An 18,538-nucleotide genomic window follows, 5' to 3' on the forward strand; every position below is an offset into this window, starting at 1 on the left:
GAAGCTATCAAAAAATGGAAAGATCTCCGTGATCCATGGATAGGTAGGATTAAAAGTAAAAATGGCAATCTTACTAAAAGCAATCTACAGACTCAATGCAATCCCCATCAAAATCCCAACACAATTCTTCATAGACCTGGAAAGAACAATAATCAACTTTATTTGGAAAAACAGAAAACCTAGGATAGCTAAAAGGATCCTGTACCACAAAGACACCTCTGAAGGCATCACCATCCCTGATATCAAGCTCTACTATAGAGACACAGTAATAAAAACAGCTTGGTATTGGCATAAAAACTGACATGTGGACCAATGGAATTGAACTGAAGATCCTGATATTAACCCACATACTTATGAACACCTGGTTTTTGACAAAGAAACCAAAACTGTACAATGGAAAAAAGAAAGCATCTTCAACAAATGGTGCTGGCATAACTGGATGTCAACATGTAGAAGATTGCAAATAGATCCATATCTGTCACCATGCACAAAACAGTCCAAGTGGATCAAAGATCTCAACATAAAACCAGTTTTAATGAACCTGATAGAAGGGAAAGTAGGAAGTAGTCTTGAACGCATTGGCACAGGAAACCACTTTCTCTTAAAAATAACCCCAGTAGCACAGACACTGAGAGCAACAATTAATAAATGAGACCTCTTGAAACTGAGAAGCTTTTGTAGGGCAAAGGACATGGTCAATAAGACAAAATGACAGCCTACAGAATGAGAAAAGATCCACTAAAGAAGGGTAGGGGATGGGTGATGAGAACATAAGGGAATAGAATGGTTGTGCTGGAACAGGGATGGAGTGGGAAAGCAATGAGAGAGATACACTGATGGAGGGAGATATCATGGGGATAAGAGAGAAATTCGGTGCTAGGGAAGTTGCCAGGAACCCCTAAGGATGACCCTAGCTTGGACTACTAGAAATAGTGGAGAGGGTGCCTGAACTGAACTGGCTTGCCCCAGTGATCAGACTGGTGAATACCCTAACTGTCATCACAGAGCTTTTCTCCAATGACTGATGGAGGCAGATGCAGAGATCCACAGCCAAACACCAGGCAGAGCTCTAGGAGTCCAGCTGGAGAGAGAGAGGAGGGATTCTGTGAGCAAGAGCATCAGGATCATGATGGGGAAACCTGCAGAAATGACCAAACCAATCTAGTGGGAACTCATGAAAGTTGGATCAATGGCTGTGGAGCCTGCATGGGACTGGACTAGTCCCTCTGCATGGCGAGACAATTATGTAGCTTGATTTGCTTGGGGTGCGCCCTGGTGGTAGAATCAGAATCCATCCCTGGTGCATGTGGGGGCTTTTTGGAGCCCATTACCTATAATGGGACACCTCGTGCAGCCTTGAGGCAGTGGGAAGGGCTTGGACTTGCCTCTACTGGATATGCCTCCCTATGGGAGGCCTTGCCTTCTTGTGGGGGGGAGGAGTTGGGTTGGGGGGGAGACTTTGGAGGCAGGAGGAGGGAAGAGGGGGATCTTTGATTAATGTGTAAAATGAATGAAAAAAATTCTTAATTAAAAAAAACTAATGTATAAGTGAGTACAATATAATAGGCATGTCAGGCTGGGTGGGGGTGGCTCACGCCTTTAATCCTAGGACTTAGGAGGCAGAGGCAGGTGGATCTCTGAGTTCAAGGCCAGCCTGGTCTATAGAGTGAGTTCCAGGACAGTTAGGGCTGTATAGAGAAACCCTGTCTTGAAAAATCAAAAAATCAAAAATAAGAAAAAAGACATGTCATTTACATGAGCAGATAACGAAGACGTGACTACAAATGTTCCAAAGATGATGAAGATTTTGTGAAGTTGGAACACATGCTGGAAATTAAAAAAATGGAGGTATGGATAGCTTTTTTCTTTTAGTACTTCAAAATTATGTGCACCTAGAAGAACGCATTGAGTGTCACAGAGGCAAAAGGTTGGGGAAATAACTCTAGCACTGTCTCAGGGTATAGGTCAGTTACTGCCATTTGGAAGTCACATGGCTATTCAAGTAACTCGGTGCCTATGTGGCCTTCTATGTAGATCGGCTCTGGGCGAAAATGTGTATTTCCAGAAAACCAAAAAGAACTGCTCCCATCTTCCTAAAGACTAATGTTAGAAACCTGATTTACAAAGTGAAAAACTGTCAATATGTTTGGGATTCCCTCCAAAATGGTAGCTGCTTTCTAATGCTGCAGGGGTCAGTGGTACGTGTTTGGATTGTGTGGGTAGGTCAGCTAAGTGGCTGACTTAGCAAGATTTCCTAGAAAAGCAACAGGTAGGAAACATCACCACCTATGTGTTCCTGTGCCTTTGCAAGGGAGAAAAGGGCTGGCAGGCAGCATTCTTCAACTGTCTCATGGTCAATAATTAATTTCAGAAAGCCTGAAGGAAACGGACGTCAATGGAGCCTCTTACTAAAGGATAGCTTAGGTCTGGGGAGTATGCAAATACTCGCTGTGGCTTTACCCTGGTGCAGTGAACGGCTGGCAATTATTCTTAAACCCAACCTGTGTGTGAAGCCCTCCCCATCCTGTTGGAGCACAAAGTTTAACTCTTTGAACAGAGTTGGTAGCCCCTGAACAGGGACCGCATCATATCCTGTGCTTGATTTCTTTTCTGGTATCTTTTAAACAAGAGCACTTTTTCACAATAATTGACCCTCAGTAGAATAATGATGATACAGTGAATGGAGATTCCATAACCCACTGAACAACAGGGCTCATTTCACAAGTTTATGGCTTAAAACTAGACATCGCCAAGAATGTCTCGGGTCATTATGTGGTTGACTAACACTCTTAAAAGGAGGATGTTTGTAAGCTGTCAAAAGGCACAAACTTGGAGGTAGGGACCAGGAGCTGTCTCAGGTGCTACAAAGGGAGTATGTTGAGAGGGAAATTCAGTTAGAATGACCCCTCCCTTCTATGCTGCAGCCCTAACTCTGAACTGTTGAGCTCACTATGCCATTGGAGGGCACCATTGCAGTAAGCTGTCACAGAATAACCCTCCAAGAGTGAACTTGAAAGGAATTCTCAAGCAGTGTAGACAGGACATGTGGTGATATATTGTATACCATAATAAAATTCGTCTGAAGATCAGAGAACAGAACAAACCACTAGATGAAACATAGACAACAGGGAGTGGTGGCATACACCTATAATCCTAGCATTCGGGAGGCAGAGATCTGTCTGGATTTCTGAGTTCAAAGCCACCCTAGACTACATGAGATTGACTCAGTCTAGGAGAGAAACAGATCCAGGCAGTGGTGGCACACACCTTTAATCCCAGTACTTGGGAATCACACACCTTTAATCCTAGCACTTGAGATCTCATGCCTTTGCTTGGGAAGTCACATGCCTTTAATCTCAGCACTAAAAAGGAAGTGATATGGTGGGTGGAGGAAGGTATATAAGGCGTGAGGAGACAGGAACTAAAGTCTTTCAGCTGAGGAAAGTTTTTCAGGCTGAGAAGTCTTGGAGGTAAGAGATGGCTTGTTCCTTTGTCTCTCTGATCTTTCAGCATTCACTCCAATGTCAGGCTTTGAGCTTTTTTTTTTTTTTTTTTTTTTTTTTTTTTTTTTTTTTTTTTTTTTTTTTTTAAATAAAAAGACCATTTAGCAATTCAAGCAACAAGGACATTTGGCTCACAGTCTCATATCAAAACTTGCTAAAGGAGATCTGAGGCCACTGACTTGCTTCCAAAACCTCAGTCAACTTTTAATTGCTTAGGGGTCAGTTACTGGCCGGCTGGATTGGCAGGCTCTATGTTCCTTCCTTGTGGTCCTTTCTTGAAATCAATCCCTTGCTGCTGATCATTTTCAGATCCCATTTGGAACGAAGAATTGATGCCAATAAAGATACTTGTAATATCAAATTCAAGTAACTGTTTGAAAGTTGAGATATGTATTTGCTTTGTCTATGTGTATATGGTTAGGCACTCTCCTGGCCTCATCACTTTACAGACTTGAGATGTCCATTAATTTCATGTGAATCTAAATGTCGAGGAATGAAAATGCAGCTAGACACACTTTGACATTCTGCAGAGAGCTGATAAGGAAAAAGACAGGACTGTTGTGTCAGCTAACTGGGCATGCACATTGGTCTCATCTTGGCCTTCATAAGCAGCAGTAGTTTTAATGGGGACATGTAACTCCATACTCTGATTTTGATTCATATTTTGATAATTTTTGTCTTTTAGCATTGTAATTAAAACTGCATGTCTTTTATTCTTTTCTTTTCTTTTTAAAGCAGGAAAAGTTGATGCAGCTTGTAGATTAGCTTGGCATTTCAGGGAGTGTATTTGTCCATAAAATATTCAGGTGCAAAACCAAAGCTTTCTGTTAAAGAGATTCTAATTGGGGGCTTTCCCTTAAGCAACCCAGAGGTCTAATGCCCACTTTGCATACCTGTGCTGTGCCAGTAGAGACAGAAGATGCTCCCACATTATCAGTGTGGATAACATATTAATAAGACAGAGCCGGTGCACTAAAAGCCAGAGTCGATTAGCACCATGTCCAGACCATTTCTGTTATAGAGAAGTCAGTTCTGTCACGATTGACTTCCTAATTGTGGGCTCAGTGAAATGATAGGTGCAACTGGCACAAATTACACCCACTTATTAAGATGGTGCCCCAGCCCTACGCTTGTGAGTGGTTTTCAAACTAATTACTTTGGATGAAGCCTGCTAGAAGAGCCTGCCATTATGTGTAGCACATCAGGAAATAACTCATATAATTAGCATGAGATTTTTTTTCCCTTCCTTTCATTTAAGAGTCTAGTCAATATATCACAGCTACAACATGCTTCCAAGAAGGTGTGGCAGCTAAATAAAAGGCATTTTATGAGTACTGGCAACCATGCATTATAATTGTTTCTGAGACTGTAAATGGTCTTAATTTCAGAATCACCATCTACTATTCAAACAGGATTTATCACTGTAGTCCAGCATCAGCCTGTGTTCTTGGAAGGGCTTTCTCTCCTCTTTTACTTTGTAAGTGCTTTGTCACAGTTTAGGGTAGAGCTTATTGGCAACTCCAAGCTCCCACCGAGCTCAAGTATAACAGATTGTTTATGATACTGGGTATTTAAAACACACTATTTGGTTTCTTCTTTTTCTTACTTCAAGTACTTAAGAAATGTTTTGGGGGGCTGGAGAGCTGTTTCAGCAGTTAAGAGCACTTACTGCTTTCTTGGAGGACCCTAGTTAGGTGCCAGCACCCATGTGGCTCACAATCACTTGTAACTCCAACTCCAGGGGATCTAACACCTCTGGCTTCTATGGGCACCTGTACTCATGTGCACATGTACACACGCACACACACACACACACACACACAATTAAAAATAGCTAAAACAAATTCTTCTAAAAAGAACTGTTTTGGTATTGGTGCTAGAGAGAGAGGTTTAGAATATTTAAATGGAATTTTCCCCCTTTAAATGTCAAGTTTCAACAAGTATAGTATCAAGTCCCCCCAAACACACCCCCTTTTGTGGGTATCTTGCAGAAGACTGACTTCATTATAGAGTATATGGTTCTTATGCAGGAGTCTGTTTTGCATTATAAATGCCTTTGTAAATTACTTGCACAGCATCTGGGACAATACCACATATAAGATATTTTGTAACACAGAATGAAGAAAATCTGGGTAATCTTTTAAATTGGGGTTGAGGGTGGTCTATGGGTTGGTAGATCTCATCTCAGCTAGCTTACTAGAAATGGGGCTTCTTAACTTCACCCCAGAACCACAGAATCAGAACCTGTGAGCAGGACTCAGGCATCTGGATTTGATAAGATCCCTGGCTGGGTGTTTTGAGAAGCACAGTGAAAGCAGGGTACTGCTTGTTAAACGCTTACATGCTAGGCTCCGAGCTAAGGATGCACTGTACATTATCTTACCGAACACTTGCACCAAGCCTGGGAGGCGGATACAACTACATCTATTTCATGAGGAAACTTACTAGATTCAAAGACAGGCATCAGTGGAATTAGGGAAAGCCAGTTCTGTATAAACTTAAAGGCTTGCTCTGAGGGAAGGCAGCAGGATCGTTGCAAACATAGTGTTTTAACTGCAAGTCACAAATGCATTTATACTCCACGATGTCTACCAATGTCAACAGTTTCCAGGGAGGACAATGACAAAAATGATTAAAGCATAATTACTACATTTCATGCACAATTATGGGGTCTTGCAGACTACAAAATGTAACCTCTCTACTTGAGACTATAATTAGAAGCAGAGATACATTTCCATAATCAAATTTAGGAAAGGAGGCAAAGTTTAAGCTTTCATTTTGAGGCCAAAAACTGGAAAAAATTAAACTAAGCCTAAAATGCAGTTTGATGGGAAGGGGCAGTTTGGAGAGGAGCTGTTCATAATTCTAACAAGTACAGTTGATAGAAGAATTTGGTGAGACAAGGTTTTGTTTGGAAACTTCGTGCACAGTATTTGTACACAGTATTTGAAAGTGCTCTTGTCTAAGAGTTTTCAAAGGACTCCAGACGCACCAGCTTTCCTCCGACCCTCCAGTCTGACCTCCAGATTGTCTTTGGAGTAAGCCATGTGCTCTGAAGTCACAGTTTGGCTTTTGGGTAGGCAGGGGATAGTGGCCAAGAGGCAGGGATGGCAAAAGAAGAAGAGGTTAAGAAATGGCCATTTGTCCACCCCAGGACAGTTCTGGTGACCCGGAGCTCCAAACCACTAAATCACCAACAGTGGCTGGCCAGGAGAGCCTGCATGCTGGGCTAATGGGGCACAAAGCTCAGACTGGCCTGGAGTTCTGAATGCCGCTGATCGCTTTCCAGCACTTAGCACCTGCAGCTGCTTGGGCAAACCATTCTCTTCCCAACAGCTGTTCACCACAGGAGCTGCCCGTCAGTGGGGTCGGGGAGGCATCAAGGGGCTCCAGACAGCCCACGCAGATGTAACTGCCATGTACAGCACTTTGTAGAAACCAGACTGTCCAGGGACCGCAGTGGTCAATGGCTGAGCACTTGTGAACAAATTTCTCAGTGAAATGTCAAGGAAAATGAGAGCCTGGGGGAAGCATCACAGGACAATGACCTACAAAGAGCCCCGAGGGTCTAAGCTTCTAACACTTTTGCCTCTGTGGTGGGCCTTGAGTAAAACCTGGGCAGAGAGCCAGCTTCCAAAGCCTTGGGGAAGATGAGCATGGTGGCTCACACGTTTAATCCGAGCACTCCTGAGGTACAGGCAGGATCTCAGGATCTCTGAGTTCAAGGCTTGCCCAGTCTACATAATAACTTTCAGCCAGCTATGGCTACACAGTGAGATCCTGTCTTAAAAAAAAAAAATCAAACCAAGACCAAAAAGACCATAGAGAGTTTTCCACAGTGGCAGCCAGGTTAGCAAGCTAGCAAGTAGGGCGAGGACAGATGAGATGGAAAACTTCTGCCACCAGAGGAGTATGAGTGATCTCTAAGGGCCTTGCTAGAGAAATTTTGCTTTCAAATTTTAATTCCTGTTTTTTAACTGTAATCTTTGCTTTAAGTGATCTATTTTGTTTCTGTCTATCTATCTATCTATCTATCTATCTATCTATCTATCTATCTATCTATCATCTATCTATCATGTATCTATTATTGAGACAAGTTCTTGCTATGCAGCCCACGCTAGCTATGAACTCACAATTCTCTGATCTCAGCCTTGCTGGAGTTAGTGTTACAGGCGGGGAGTGCCACCACACTCAGCTAAGAATCTCCACTTTTCAAAACATAGGCTGAATGTTGGTATGGCAACTGTTCACTGTTCTTAGGAATAATCTTGGGCACACAGACGTCTCCAGCCTTCAAATCCTGACATAATCACTTCTTCCTCGAGGCAAAGAAGTGTCTTGCAGACCAACCTGAAGGACTCCAAGGGCACAGCAGGGCTTTTCTTCACTTCTTTACCTATTTTGTGCCACGGTGTGTCTGTTCCCCTGTCCCACACTCTGTTCTAAGCTTTCCATGCTGGGACTGTGCTTTGAATTAGGGTTAAGCTGACAGGTTGCAAGTCAAAGACATTAAGTCAAAGACTAAGAGATACTGAGGAGTGATTTCCTGTAACAAAATGGAGCCCTTGGACTGTGTCAGATGAGAAGACTGGCAGAAGAAACCATCCTTCTTTAGCTGCCTAGGTAGGAGGGATATTCCCAGTGTTAAGCACAAGAATGGCAGAAGTGCCATGGTGGCTCTGCATGGGGTGCACTTTTAAAGGGCCAGCTCCTCAGAACAGTTTAGGGGGAGCTGTAGATGACTGCATTTCATGACATCTTTTCTACTTCTCAGTGCCTCCAGCTCTCTCTAGTCTTGCTACTGCTTTCTGATGGCACATGTCTTCAGGACTCAGAAGGAGATACCCAGAGAGCAACTCCTTAAGACGCTTCGGGCCAAGACACTGCTGCAACCCTAATGGAGGAGGCTGAGGTGAACCTTTTGAGTGCAGATCAAGGATGCAGGTTCTGGAGTATTCTTGCACTCAGCACTTTGCAAACAGCAAAGCAGATGTTGACTGTGGAGGAACACATGCGTGCCCTGAAGCCAGTGACCCTGCAGGCCACCAGATGCCTGTGATGGCATCCGCAGCCCATCGGCTGGAGGGTTTCCTCTGGAAAGTCATTTTGTGGGATGTCAGTAATAGATGGCAAAGTACAGTAGGAATCCAGGAGAGTTTTCCCTCAAGGAGCAACAGCAGAGAGGCCGGCTTTCTACAAGGCAGGGAGGAACTCAGGACATTAAGAGGCGTGCCTAGGTAAAGCCTGTCTTTGAGCTTGGTAGTGTTTCACCTGGATACTCTTTCAAGTTAAATTCTGATGAATAATGATGAAGAGAAGAGAAAAAGAAAAAAAAAAAAAGCAAGCCCCCCCCCCCCCAAAAAAAAAAAAAGCAAGAAAGGCCTGCCCTGGCTTTGGTAACAATAGCTGTTGAGACTGTTTGTTGGGATGAAGCAGGCAGGGCAATTAGTTAGCAGGCAGCAGCTAAGGTCCTTTGTCTACAGCGGGGAGGGAATGCCTCAGGGTCTGAGGCAGTGGAATCCTCACATCTCTTCCACCTGCATACTGGTTCTGGCAAAACTCCATTCCATTGTTAAAGTATGAAGCACCCCCTCTCTTGGGTGGGTGGGGGTGGTGGTTCCCCATGGCTAGAAGGAAGGGTAGGTTTTATGAGAAGAACACAGGGAGTCCACGGACAGAAATGGAATGTACTTGAAGATCTCAGAGTCTGGGTTCCCACTTACTCTCATCGACTAGTGTTCTTACTGTTGCCTTCCCCTTCACAGTCTTACGGTGAATGAAGTTCTTTTGTGTGAAATGTCCTTAGACACGTGATAGGGTTGTGTCTCAGTGCTCTGCAATTCCTCTTTAGAATAAAGAACAAATGGTCTTCAACTTTCTCTGCAGCACCCTTTTGGTACCCAACTACAGAATGCCACCCTTCCCTGTTTATGGATGCTAGGCAGCTTCCTACCTTACTTAGGTGCTAAGAGAGAACGGCATCCAAAGGGCCACTCAATTGGTCCCCAGGATAGGCATAAAGAGCAGCTCTTTCTAGCTACCTTGAAGAATAGCAAGTATGGCTGTTCCCCACCCTGGTAGGCAGAGGCCCTCAGTGTACCTGTTGGCCAAAAGCTGGGATCTGGTTCCTGAGGGTGAGGTCAGGTAGATGGCCAGGTCTCCCCTCCGAGGGTGTGTGATGGTAATACGCACAACTACATGCTCCAGGTAATTGACATGATGGTTGGGATTATCCGAGCAGCCTGAGGCTTTGTAGATGGAACGCACCGCACTGTTGGGGCGAATGGTCCTGGCAGGAGAGAGAGGAAGGGCATGAACAAAACACATAGCAGAAGTCAGGTGAGTGGACCCAGAGTCTGAAACGAGAGCACAGCATGGGCAGCACCTGCTCACTGGATATTAAGGGACAACAGTGCCGTCATGCAAAGGCTGGGTCACTTAAAGGGAAAGATGCAAGTGACAGGGAGCCAAAGGTCTTTTGCTTGTAATACGTGCTGAGTAAATAAATGCTGGTTAACTTTCCCCTCCCCTTTATTTTTGCTTTCTTACTCTGTGCTGTGAAAGAGGTGAATGGGGAAAAAAATTTAAAACCAAACCAAAGCAAACCACAACTTTGTCCCATTTTCAGTGCTTACTAACACATTTCCCTAGGATTATAAGGCTGTGTGTTCATCATCAACCAGAAATAAAGTTCACAAAGTTTTCCAGGCAGAGAGGTTTCTGAGAAGAAAGCCAAGAACTCCCGAAAGGCCCCTGAGATGAATGCTGTTCTTTGGATCAAGCAGCTGGCAGTGACTTCACATACTGCTGGGTAAACACTACAAACACAATGTCTGAGTGTGTGGAGGTCACACGGGAGAACAGGCTCCACGACTCTGAGGGATATGCAATCGCATTTGCTATCTGTTTTAGAACACCCTTCAGAGAACTACGTAGTATGTAGTTAAGTTTGAGGCACATAAAGATAGGAAGAATTCTTGCTTCATCAAGCAAGGACACTGACAAGCAGGAAATGTAGGATAGCCCACTAGCACAGGGCTTCCCTTGGAAGGATTGTTGGGTATAACATTCTACCTCAACTTTATAGCTATATGCTTCTAGATTTCATGTTCAGCAGCAGTTGCTCTGGCCTCATTTTGGGCATTGCCAGGCTGCTGGCAGGCAGCAAGCATTACCTGATTTGTCGGTCCGTGCTTTCCACACACACGTGCTGCTGAGGAACGGTTGTCCACTTCTCCGCCTCCATCACCATGGCTTCTGCATCCATCAGTCCAAATCCATATAGGTGGCTCACTGTGGAAGGCAAGAGGCAGGTCAGCTTTACTGTGGTTAGATCAGCTGCTACCCACACTGACTCACTGTGACATTCAACAGACACCCCAGACACAACCTGGGGGATCCTGACTATCTTTCCAGCAAGACTTGAAAAGCAAACCAAATAATCACAATAAGAAAACAAGATCGGTGTGGATCATTCATTGATTCTGTAATATTACTAGCAATACAATGGCCATTTATGTCTTGTTCCCACATGTTAGACACTAGTCTACATATTATATTTAGTCCTCTCAACAATCTGGTGATGTTTATGTGACTACTGTCATCACTCATGGATGAAGAAAACACGGCCAGAGAGACACTTGTCCAAACTGACCAGTGAGTCAGTGGTTGAGCTTGGTTCCAAGCCATATTATTTTGATCCAAGACCCCACTTAACCATTTGTATTGAAAATGATGACATCATTGTCTTATGAGATAAAATTACTAATAGCCTTAAAGGAAAATGATAATGTACACAATTTCTCATTGTACATGAAAGAAATATCAATTTTCTGACATCTCTAGCAATTAGGTTAAATATGCCCAAAGGCATAAATTATTCTCTTTCTTTTAGCATATAAAATTCATTAAATTATGTGCATAAAATATTTGGAGGCTTCTAGACTTTTATGCTAGTTTCTTGTCTTCAAATCCATTAGTTTTCAATTAGAATATATGCTGATCTAGACATGCATGTGATATACTGTCTCTGCAATGTCAGTTAAATACAGAATTATTTTCCTGATGGTGCAGCAAAACCTACATGTTCAGTTCCTTCTAAAAATACTTTGAGATCCCTGTTGAATACTTAAAAATCTCCATTTTGTATTAAACCACACTTGTATCTTTAGAGCCAACACAAAGTTAATCTTATAACTGATTTGCCTAAAACATTTTTTTATTGTTGCATTAACTATCTTATACAAAAATCTCATAGCTTCCCATGTCTATGGGTTGCTTAAAATCCACAATTCTTTAGAATACCACACTGTGCAAATTTGAAAGCAGCCTACTCACTGATCCCTTGCTCCTGGGAAGCCTCTCTGTTCCAGTGTCTGGTGAAAGCTCGGACCCTTAGCCTTACTGACTTTTCCTATATAAAGCCCTTGTTCTAACTTTCCATATTCTCTCTTGGCACAGAATGAAGCTCTGCCTGCTCTGAGCTCCCAAACATAAAGCTGGTCCATCTACTTCCTAAAGTCTTCTTAGATCAATACAAAGTCAACAGATTTACTGAAATCCGACCAACGTTGTCCACCATCTTCTTCCTTGTAGTCCTGTAAACTGAACCATCTGCCCTTCTGCTCACCCTCTGTCCACCCTTCATCCCTTGACCCCTCTGTCCCTCTTCCATCCCTCCGGGTCTCTGTGTGACAGGCACTGCACAAGGCAGAGTGCTTTAAAACTGTATTGCTAACTGAATTGATATTAACTCATCAATCATTATATGTCCTTGTACTCAAGCTTCATTGTAAAATGTTCAGTGGAGGAAGTGTTCTGATGCTCCTTTACAGATTTCATGGGAACTTTGGAAATTAGAGCATATAAAAAAGAAAAATCATACTAGAACTCAGCAATAGTTTGATTCATGCTGTTTGATAATTATATAATACTCAGCAAAAAAAAAATTTTCCCACAATTTCCTTATTTGCGAATATTATGATGGATCCTGTCATGGCTCACTGAGTATTATTATATATCCCAGGTGAGAAAACTTACACATTATTTTGTTACCAGGTGCTGAACTAGACAGACCATACCAAACATATAAAAATAAATCTACTTTTCTATGGCAAGGGCACATGTAGGAATTTCTAATATATATGGATTTGCAACCTTTATTATTTGTGACTTTTTCCTAAAATATTTTTCTTCATTAAAAAGTAAGTTCATTGTAAAATGTCTTAAGTATACTGGGGAAAGAATACAAGCAAATGTTGTTATTGTTAACCTCAACAAAACTGGTAATTCCTATGAACAATTTTGATATTTTGCATCAGTTACATAAAACTACATAGTTATTAAATAGATAAAGTGGAATATCAAATGTAAGAGAAATGCCAAGTCAGAATGCATGTGAAGGATGAGGGCAGGGAGGATGGAGAATGGGAGGTAAAAGAGATAACAGGAGAACCTAATTTTAGTATTCTAGTCACAGTCAGGGACTACACTTTATACTAACCTATAATGTGTTTTATAAGGGGGAGGGGGCCCCAGGCTCTCCAAACAAAACGATGATAAGAAGACAGAAGAATCTCAATTATCCTGATTTGATTCATACTCATTATATTCATGTATTAAAATGCTACACTCTTCCCATAAATATGGACAATTATTATTGCAAACTCATCAAGATTTTTTTTTTTGGAAAGGACTCTAAATGAAGGTCAGGCTTAAGGAAGTGATGGCGATCCTTTGCGAATTCTCCATTCTTCTTTAACCATCACCCACAGGTCCAATATCATTTTATTACACATATTCTACAGGGTTTTCCTTCCCTGGGGAAGCTGAGTTTTTATCAACAGTGTTATGCTAAGTCTTCTACCTCTGTCAAGTATGCCCCATCCTGTTGGTTCTAAACTAGCCCAACTTACCATCTTATTTCAGTTCAGTACAAAGACTGAAGATTTGATTGGTATGTTGAGGGTCTGAAGGGGAGCATGTTAGGGAGAGCAAGGTTCTGCTGGGAAAGTTCAAAACTGGAGCACTGGAACCTAGTTCAGCTACATTTAGTCTGCTCCTGTGTATCCCCTCAACCCATACCTGTCCAGCTAACACCCATTACGACAGAACTTAACAAAAAGGGTCATGAAATGTCACCAACACTTCACACCTGTTGAGCAACCTCTTGGGTTAAGTGGGAAAGCACCTCAAGTCCTTATGAAGGCTATAAAGTTGTTTCCTCTTCCAATTCCATTCCTACCCTCTAGGGCCATGGTCTCCTCATGAAGCCCTCAAAACAGATATAAAGGAAGGAGGATGAGGAGCCACAGCTCACAGAAGAAAACATTAGACTAGGTTTAATAAATGTGAAAACTGGAGTAGGCCAATGAAAGTTAACCACTGAATTAGTAATGGAGATTTTTAATATTTGGAGATACTCAGAATTGTGCATCTGTCTATGAACATGGTAACACAGCTGAAGAAAAATATGATGTTAATTTTTTTATCTGTTTATTTTTCTTGTTGGCAGTGCATCAACTCCATGAAGCTTGATAGGCCATTATCTGTTTTATTGGTAATACTGATGAGGAAATAATTAGACAGTGAATGTATTGGACAGATAAGCTGTTTAAAACTGTGGTGTCAGGAGGGGAAGTAACACTGAGCAGCTTGGAAGCAACTATGATTTTTAAAAAATGTAATGTAAAAATTTCATACTCAAAATCATCTCAAATACAGAAATACTGATTTTGTCTTTCTACCATTGTGATTTCACTTGCCTGCCTATCACCTTGATGAGCCACAGAACTGCAGGGTGCTGTTTCTCCAGCTGGCTACAGAGTGTCTGGTTTTCGTAAATACTTAGGACTTGAATAAATAGAACAGACAAAAAGTTATTTACTCACCAGTGGCAAGGTCTGCTTATTAGAAAGCTGTGATGGGAATGAGGAATTCTGGTTCTGACTTGTGTGAAGTTATCAATAGCTTTTGAAGGGTACTTAAGAGTCAATGTACACAGTGTAGGAATTTACCCTGGTGGCAAATGCATTGTGCAAACAGCTGGCTGTGGCAGGGCTATTCTATCACTAAAGGATACTTATTTAATCATGTACCTCATGCCAAACTCTGAACAAAACGGAAGCCTGAAGGTAATTTCACAGGATCAAATAGAACTCATCTGTGTAATAAACAAAACTTTTTATTATTAGCATGGATAAGATTAGGGATCCCAACCACAAACTTCCATGCCTAAGAGCAAACACCCATTTCTGATATAATAATAGTTAATATTCAGAAAATAATTATAAAGTTACTGAGGGGCCAAGGCAACTATATTAAAGTCCTTGGCAATCTTGAAGCAAAGCTGCCTAAGTGTGTGTGTGTGTGTGTGTGTGTATATATATTTACTCAGCCATATATATATCAGAAAACAAATTTATTTCTTAGTAGGGCGAAGAAGGGCCAGCTCCATTCCAGCATGTGGGGGAGGCAGGGGCCGAATAACTCGCATCACTTACATGTGTCCCTTTGGACTGTGTGCCTATCTATGTCTTTGTATGTGTAGGGTAGGAATGGAGACCTCATAAAAAGGCCTCTCACAAGCAGCTCAGCTTGCAAAAATGGAATTGTCTTGTTCTGGAAGCATAATGAGTTTTAATTCGAAGTTATCTAAAGGCTTACTGGCTTCAAACAGTCAGACGGACAAGAGAAGTCAGGAAGATTGATAATACTCTCTGGCAGGTGTATTTCCATTTTCTGATGAGACCAGAAGTGCTGAGAGACACTAATCACTGAGCATGTAAGTAAGTAACCATGTGAGTTGAAAGCAAATTCTGCTAATTTAAGCAATGGCTTTAGACAGCGATCTGCAAAACCTGATCTCAAAGAAAGATAGGAAGTTCAGCAGGGAGGAAAAATAAATGATGTTTCTGAGCACAAGAGGCATAATATTTTTTTAGAAAACAATTTTTTTGGTAAGTTTTTGAGCTTTCTAAAGTGACTGAGGGCCTTTCTGCTACCAGCTGTCAGATGTGCAAAATGCTTTGTGGTATCCAGTGCAAAAAAACACAGCAAACATCCAACACACAGGCATTCTGAAAGGGGACTGGAAGAAATCTGATAACTGATCTGTGATTGACAGTGCAAATAGAGTGAGCAGCGTCTATCCATGAATGCCTTTGAAATCTAACAGGAAGGTCTAGCAGGCATCTTCTAGTAAAGCTTGATAGGATTTTCTCCAGATGGGGCTCCAAAGAGACTAAGTGTCCAGGTTTGCTTAGGACTATCATGATTTTCTTTTCTCTTTCTTTCTTTCTTTCTTTCTTTCTTTCTTTCTTTCTTTCTTTCTTTCTTTCTTTCTTTCTTTCTTTCTTTCTTTCTTTCTTTCCTTTCTTTCTTTCCTTCCTTCTTTCTTTTTCCTTTCTTTCTGGGACAAGGTTTCTCTGCATAGCCCTGGCTGTTTAAACACTTGCTTTGTAGACCAGGGTGGCCTTGAACTCAGAGATCTGACTGCTTCTGTCTCCTAAGTGCTAGGACTCAAGGCATGCACCACCATGCCCAGCTTCTATCTTGACTTCAAAATTAAAAGTTCCATGTACTGGGGAATATATCATCATTATTGGACAGACCACTCACCACTCATCATTCAGCAACCGGAACCAAGATGGTGCTTGTTATGCGGAGCCGAATTACTGATGGGTAGAACATGGCTACAAAATGGACTCAAGTATCTGACTGAAGTGTTGATTTCAGTGCACTTCATCAATACAAAATAAATGTCCTTAACTTAAAATCCCAAATAGGAAAGTCAGCTCCCAAATTTGAACTTTTGCAGAAGTGATGCTGGGTTAGTGGGAAATTCCAAATCTGACCTTATGCAACAAGTTGCAGTCAAAATGCAGGGGCACTGTGATGCTGTATATGATTACATTTGAGTCATGTGTTTACACTTGGCCCTTCTCCCTATGATACTGCATTATGTATATGCCAACATCCCCAAATCCAAAACACCTCTAGTCTCAAGGATAAGATATGCTGAGCCTGCATAAGCTAATAATTGACCTAATTAGTTATCACATCACTTAGATGGATTGTGGAAATCTACTGTCTATTTGACATTACCCTGAGCAGGGAGAGCCCAAAAGAAACAGAGAATGATTTATGTTCTCAGTCAACCATAAGGTGAGGCAACAATGTTAAGATATAATGAAAAATAATTAAAAACATTAAAGTGTATAATTACTGCAAGTATAAAAGTATTTCCAAAGAGTAAGGAATCATTCAAAGATACAATGGCTATAAAGGAAGCTGCCACAACCTGGTGTGTAGTAAGCTCTCTACTGATGCTGAGAGGTGCAGTCATGAGATCAATTAAGCAGAAAGCACCTGCTTGTGCTTTGATGGATGTCTAGGCTTTAGTTAGATGCAGATGCCAGGACTGAACCTCCTGGTTAAATAATCAATGACATAGACATGCAGTTCTTTGTCACAGTAATCAAACCAGAACCACCAGAATTGGTCAGAAGAGTGGTCAGCAGGGATTGGTGTGAGTGGAAATACCACAGGGAACAGTGGGGAAGACCCCACCATAGGAGAAATGAAGGTCACCTGTGACTGTTGGATGTCATCCACCATCAATTTCCCTGTAAGGAAGCCACCACAATAAAAGTCAACTTTCTCAATGCCTGGCTTGGGGGAGGCTGCTTGATCTGTGGAATGGGTGGAAATCTGAACTAAACATCAAAGAGCTGCCTGCAGCTGTTGTAGTCCTAGTACCTTTGGGCTCTTTGATCCTCAACATTCTAGATCTCCTTCTCTGAAGAGCTGCCCCACTGCAGAGCACTTCTTGTACCCATTAATCAGATGATGTCAAATGTCAGGAAGGGGAGGAAGGATTGTAACTAAAAGGGGCTGGGGCACTGTCTTAGGCTGCCAGGCCCCATGTGCCTAGTGTCAATACCTAATTACTGCTCTTTCCAAGCAAAACTGAACAGTGGAATATGAAAACATCATATGTTTGAGAGTAAGAAGGTGGTGAGTGATGCTCTTCGTGGTCCTGATGTTGGAGTGCCACAGCTGAGCATCTGGAACAGATGCTCTCAGCATCATCATTGCTTTGAGCCCTCCCTTTCTCTGACATTCCCTCAAGGTCTCTATCTCAGATCCCACGTGAACGTCTCCCAAGCTTCTTAGGCAAGTAGGAGTACAGTGCCAGCACCTTGTTGTGCTCCATGATGCAAAATGCAGGCTTCAGCAGGGGTGGGACAGCCAAGCAGCTGGCACCTGCACTCTGCTGCATGCTTTGTGTTTGTTTTTCCCTTGTTCTTCATAGAATCTCAGGTTCTAGTAACAACTCCAACAGCATCTAAACATGCCAGCCGTCACCAGTGCCACTGACAGCTTGTGTGTGAAAGGTTTCCAGACACTTGGCTGTCTGTCGGGGCTGTACTTCAAAGTTTCCTTTGGGATGGGCTTGCTTAGCAGCTGTAGGTAGTGAGACAGTCTCATCATTATAGAGATGAATAGTGAGAGTTTAGAAAATATTCAGGCCTCTCTTCTACATATTATGGATATGTGTATACGTATACATTCACACAGTCTATTATAGATACATATATAGAAATATATATTTACTGTTTAACTTGCAGAATTCTCTAAAGACAAAAGATGAAAGGTTAAATTATTATTATTTTTTTCTGCTTAGTTCTTGTTTATTTGCTTCTGACATGGTTGTGATTAGCAAATAATTTCTCTAAGGTCCTGAAATATTTCTTAAGCAGAGGTGGGGAAATTTTTTTGTTAGTTTGAGGAGACCCAGTACAGCCTAGGGCATATCTGGATGATATGTTTTACTTGTTTGTGGGGAAAATATGATTGTCTCCAGACAATGATGAGAACAAGATTAAAAAAATGTACTCTAAGAGCCTGTGATTCAAGGCTAAAGGGGAGTTGTACTGAGCACATATCTGGATCCCAGACTGGGTCTTCCTGGTGTGAGAGCTGAGCACTGGACATAGGATATTTCACTTGGTAGCAGACGTGCTGAGATTTGA

The 18,538-nt window shown here is 42.0% G+C and overlaps 1 protein-coding gene across 1 annotated transcript in view; it reads right to left on the reverse strand.

The window, feature by feature from the left end:
* Pcsk5 (proprotein convertase subtilisin/kexin type 5) overlaps nt 1–18,538 on the reverse strand; it is a 425,182-nt gene that overhangs the window by 164,558 nt on the left and 242,086 nt on the right. Inside the window, 2 exon segments of the mRNA XM_028874891.2 lie at nt 9,604–9,792; nt 10,679–10,796. Of these exon segments, the coding sequence (XP_028730724.1) occupies nt 9,604–9,792; nt 10,679–10,796 (307 nt within the window).

The sequence above is a fragment of the Peromyscus leucopus genome, chromosome 1 (genome assembly GCF_004664715.2).
Source record: "Peromyscus leucopus breed LL Stock chromosome 1, UCI_PerLeu_2.1, whole genome shotgun sequence".
NCBI classification, from domain to species: domain Eukaryota; kingdom Metazoa; phylum Chordata; class Mammalia; order Rodentia; family Cricetidae; genus Peromyscus; species Peromyscus leucopus.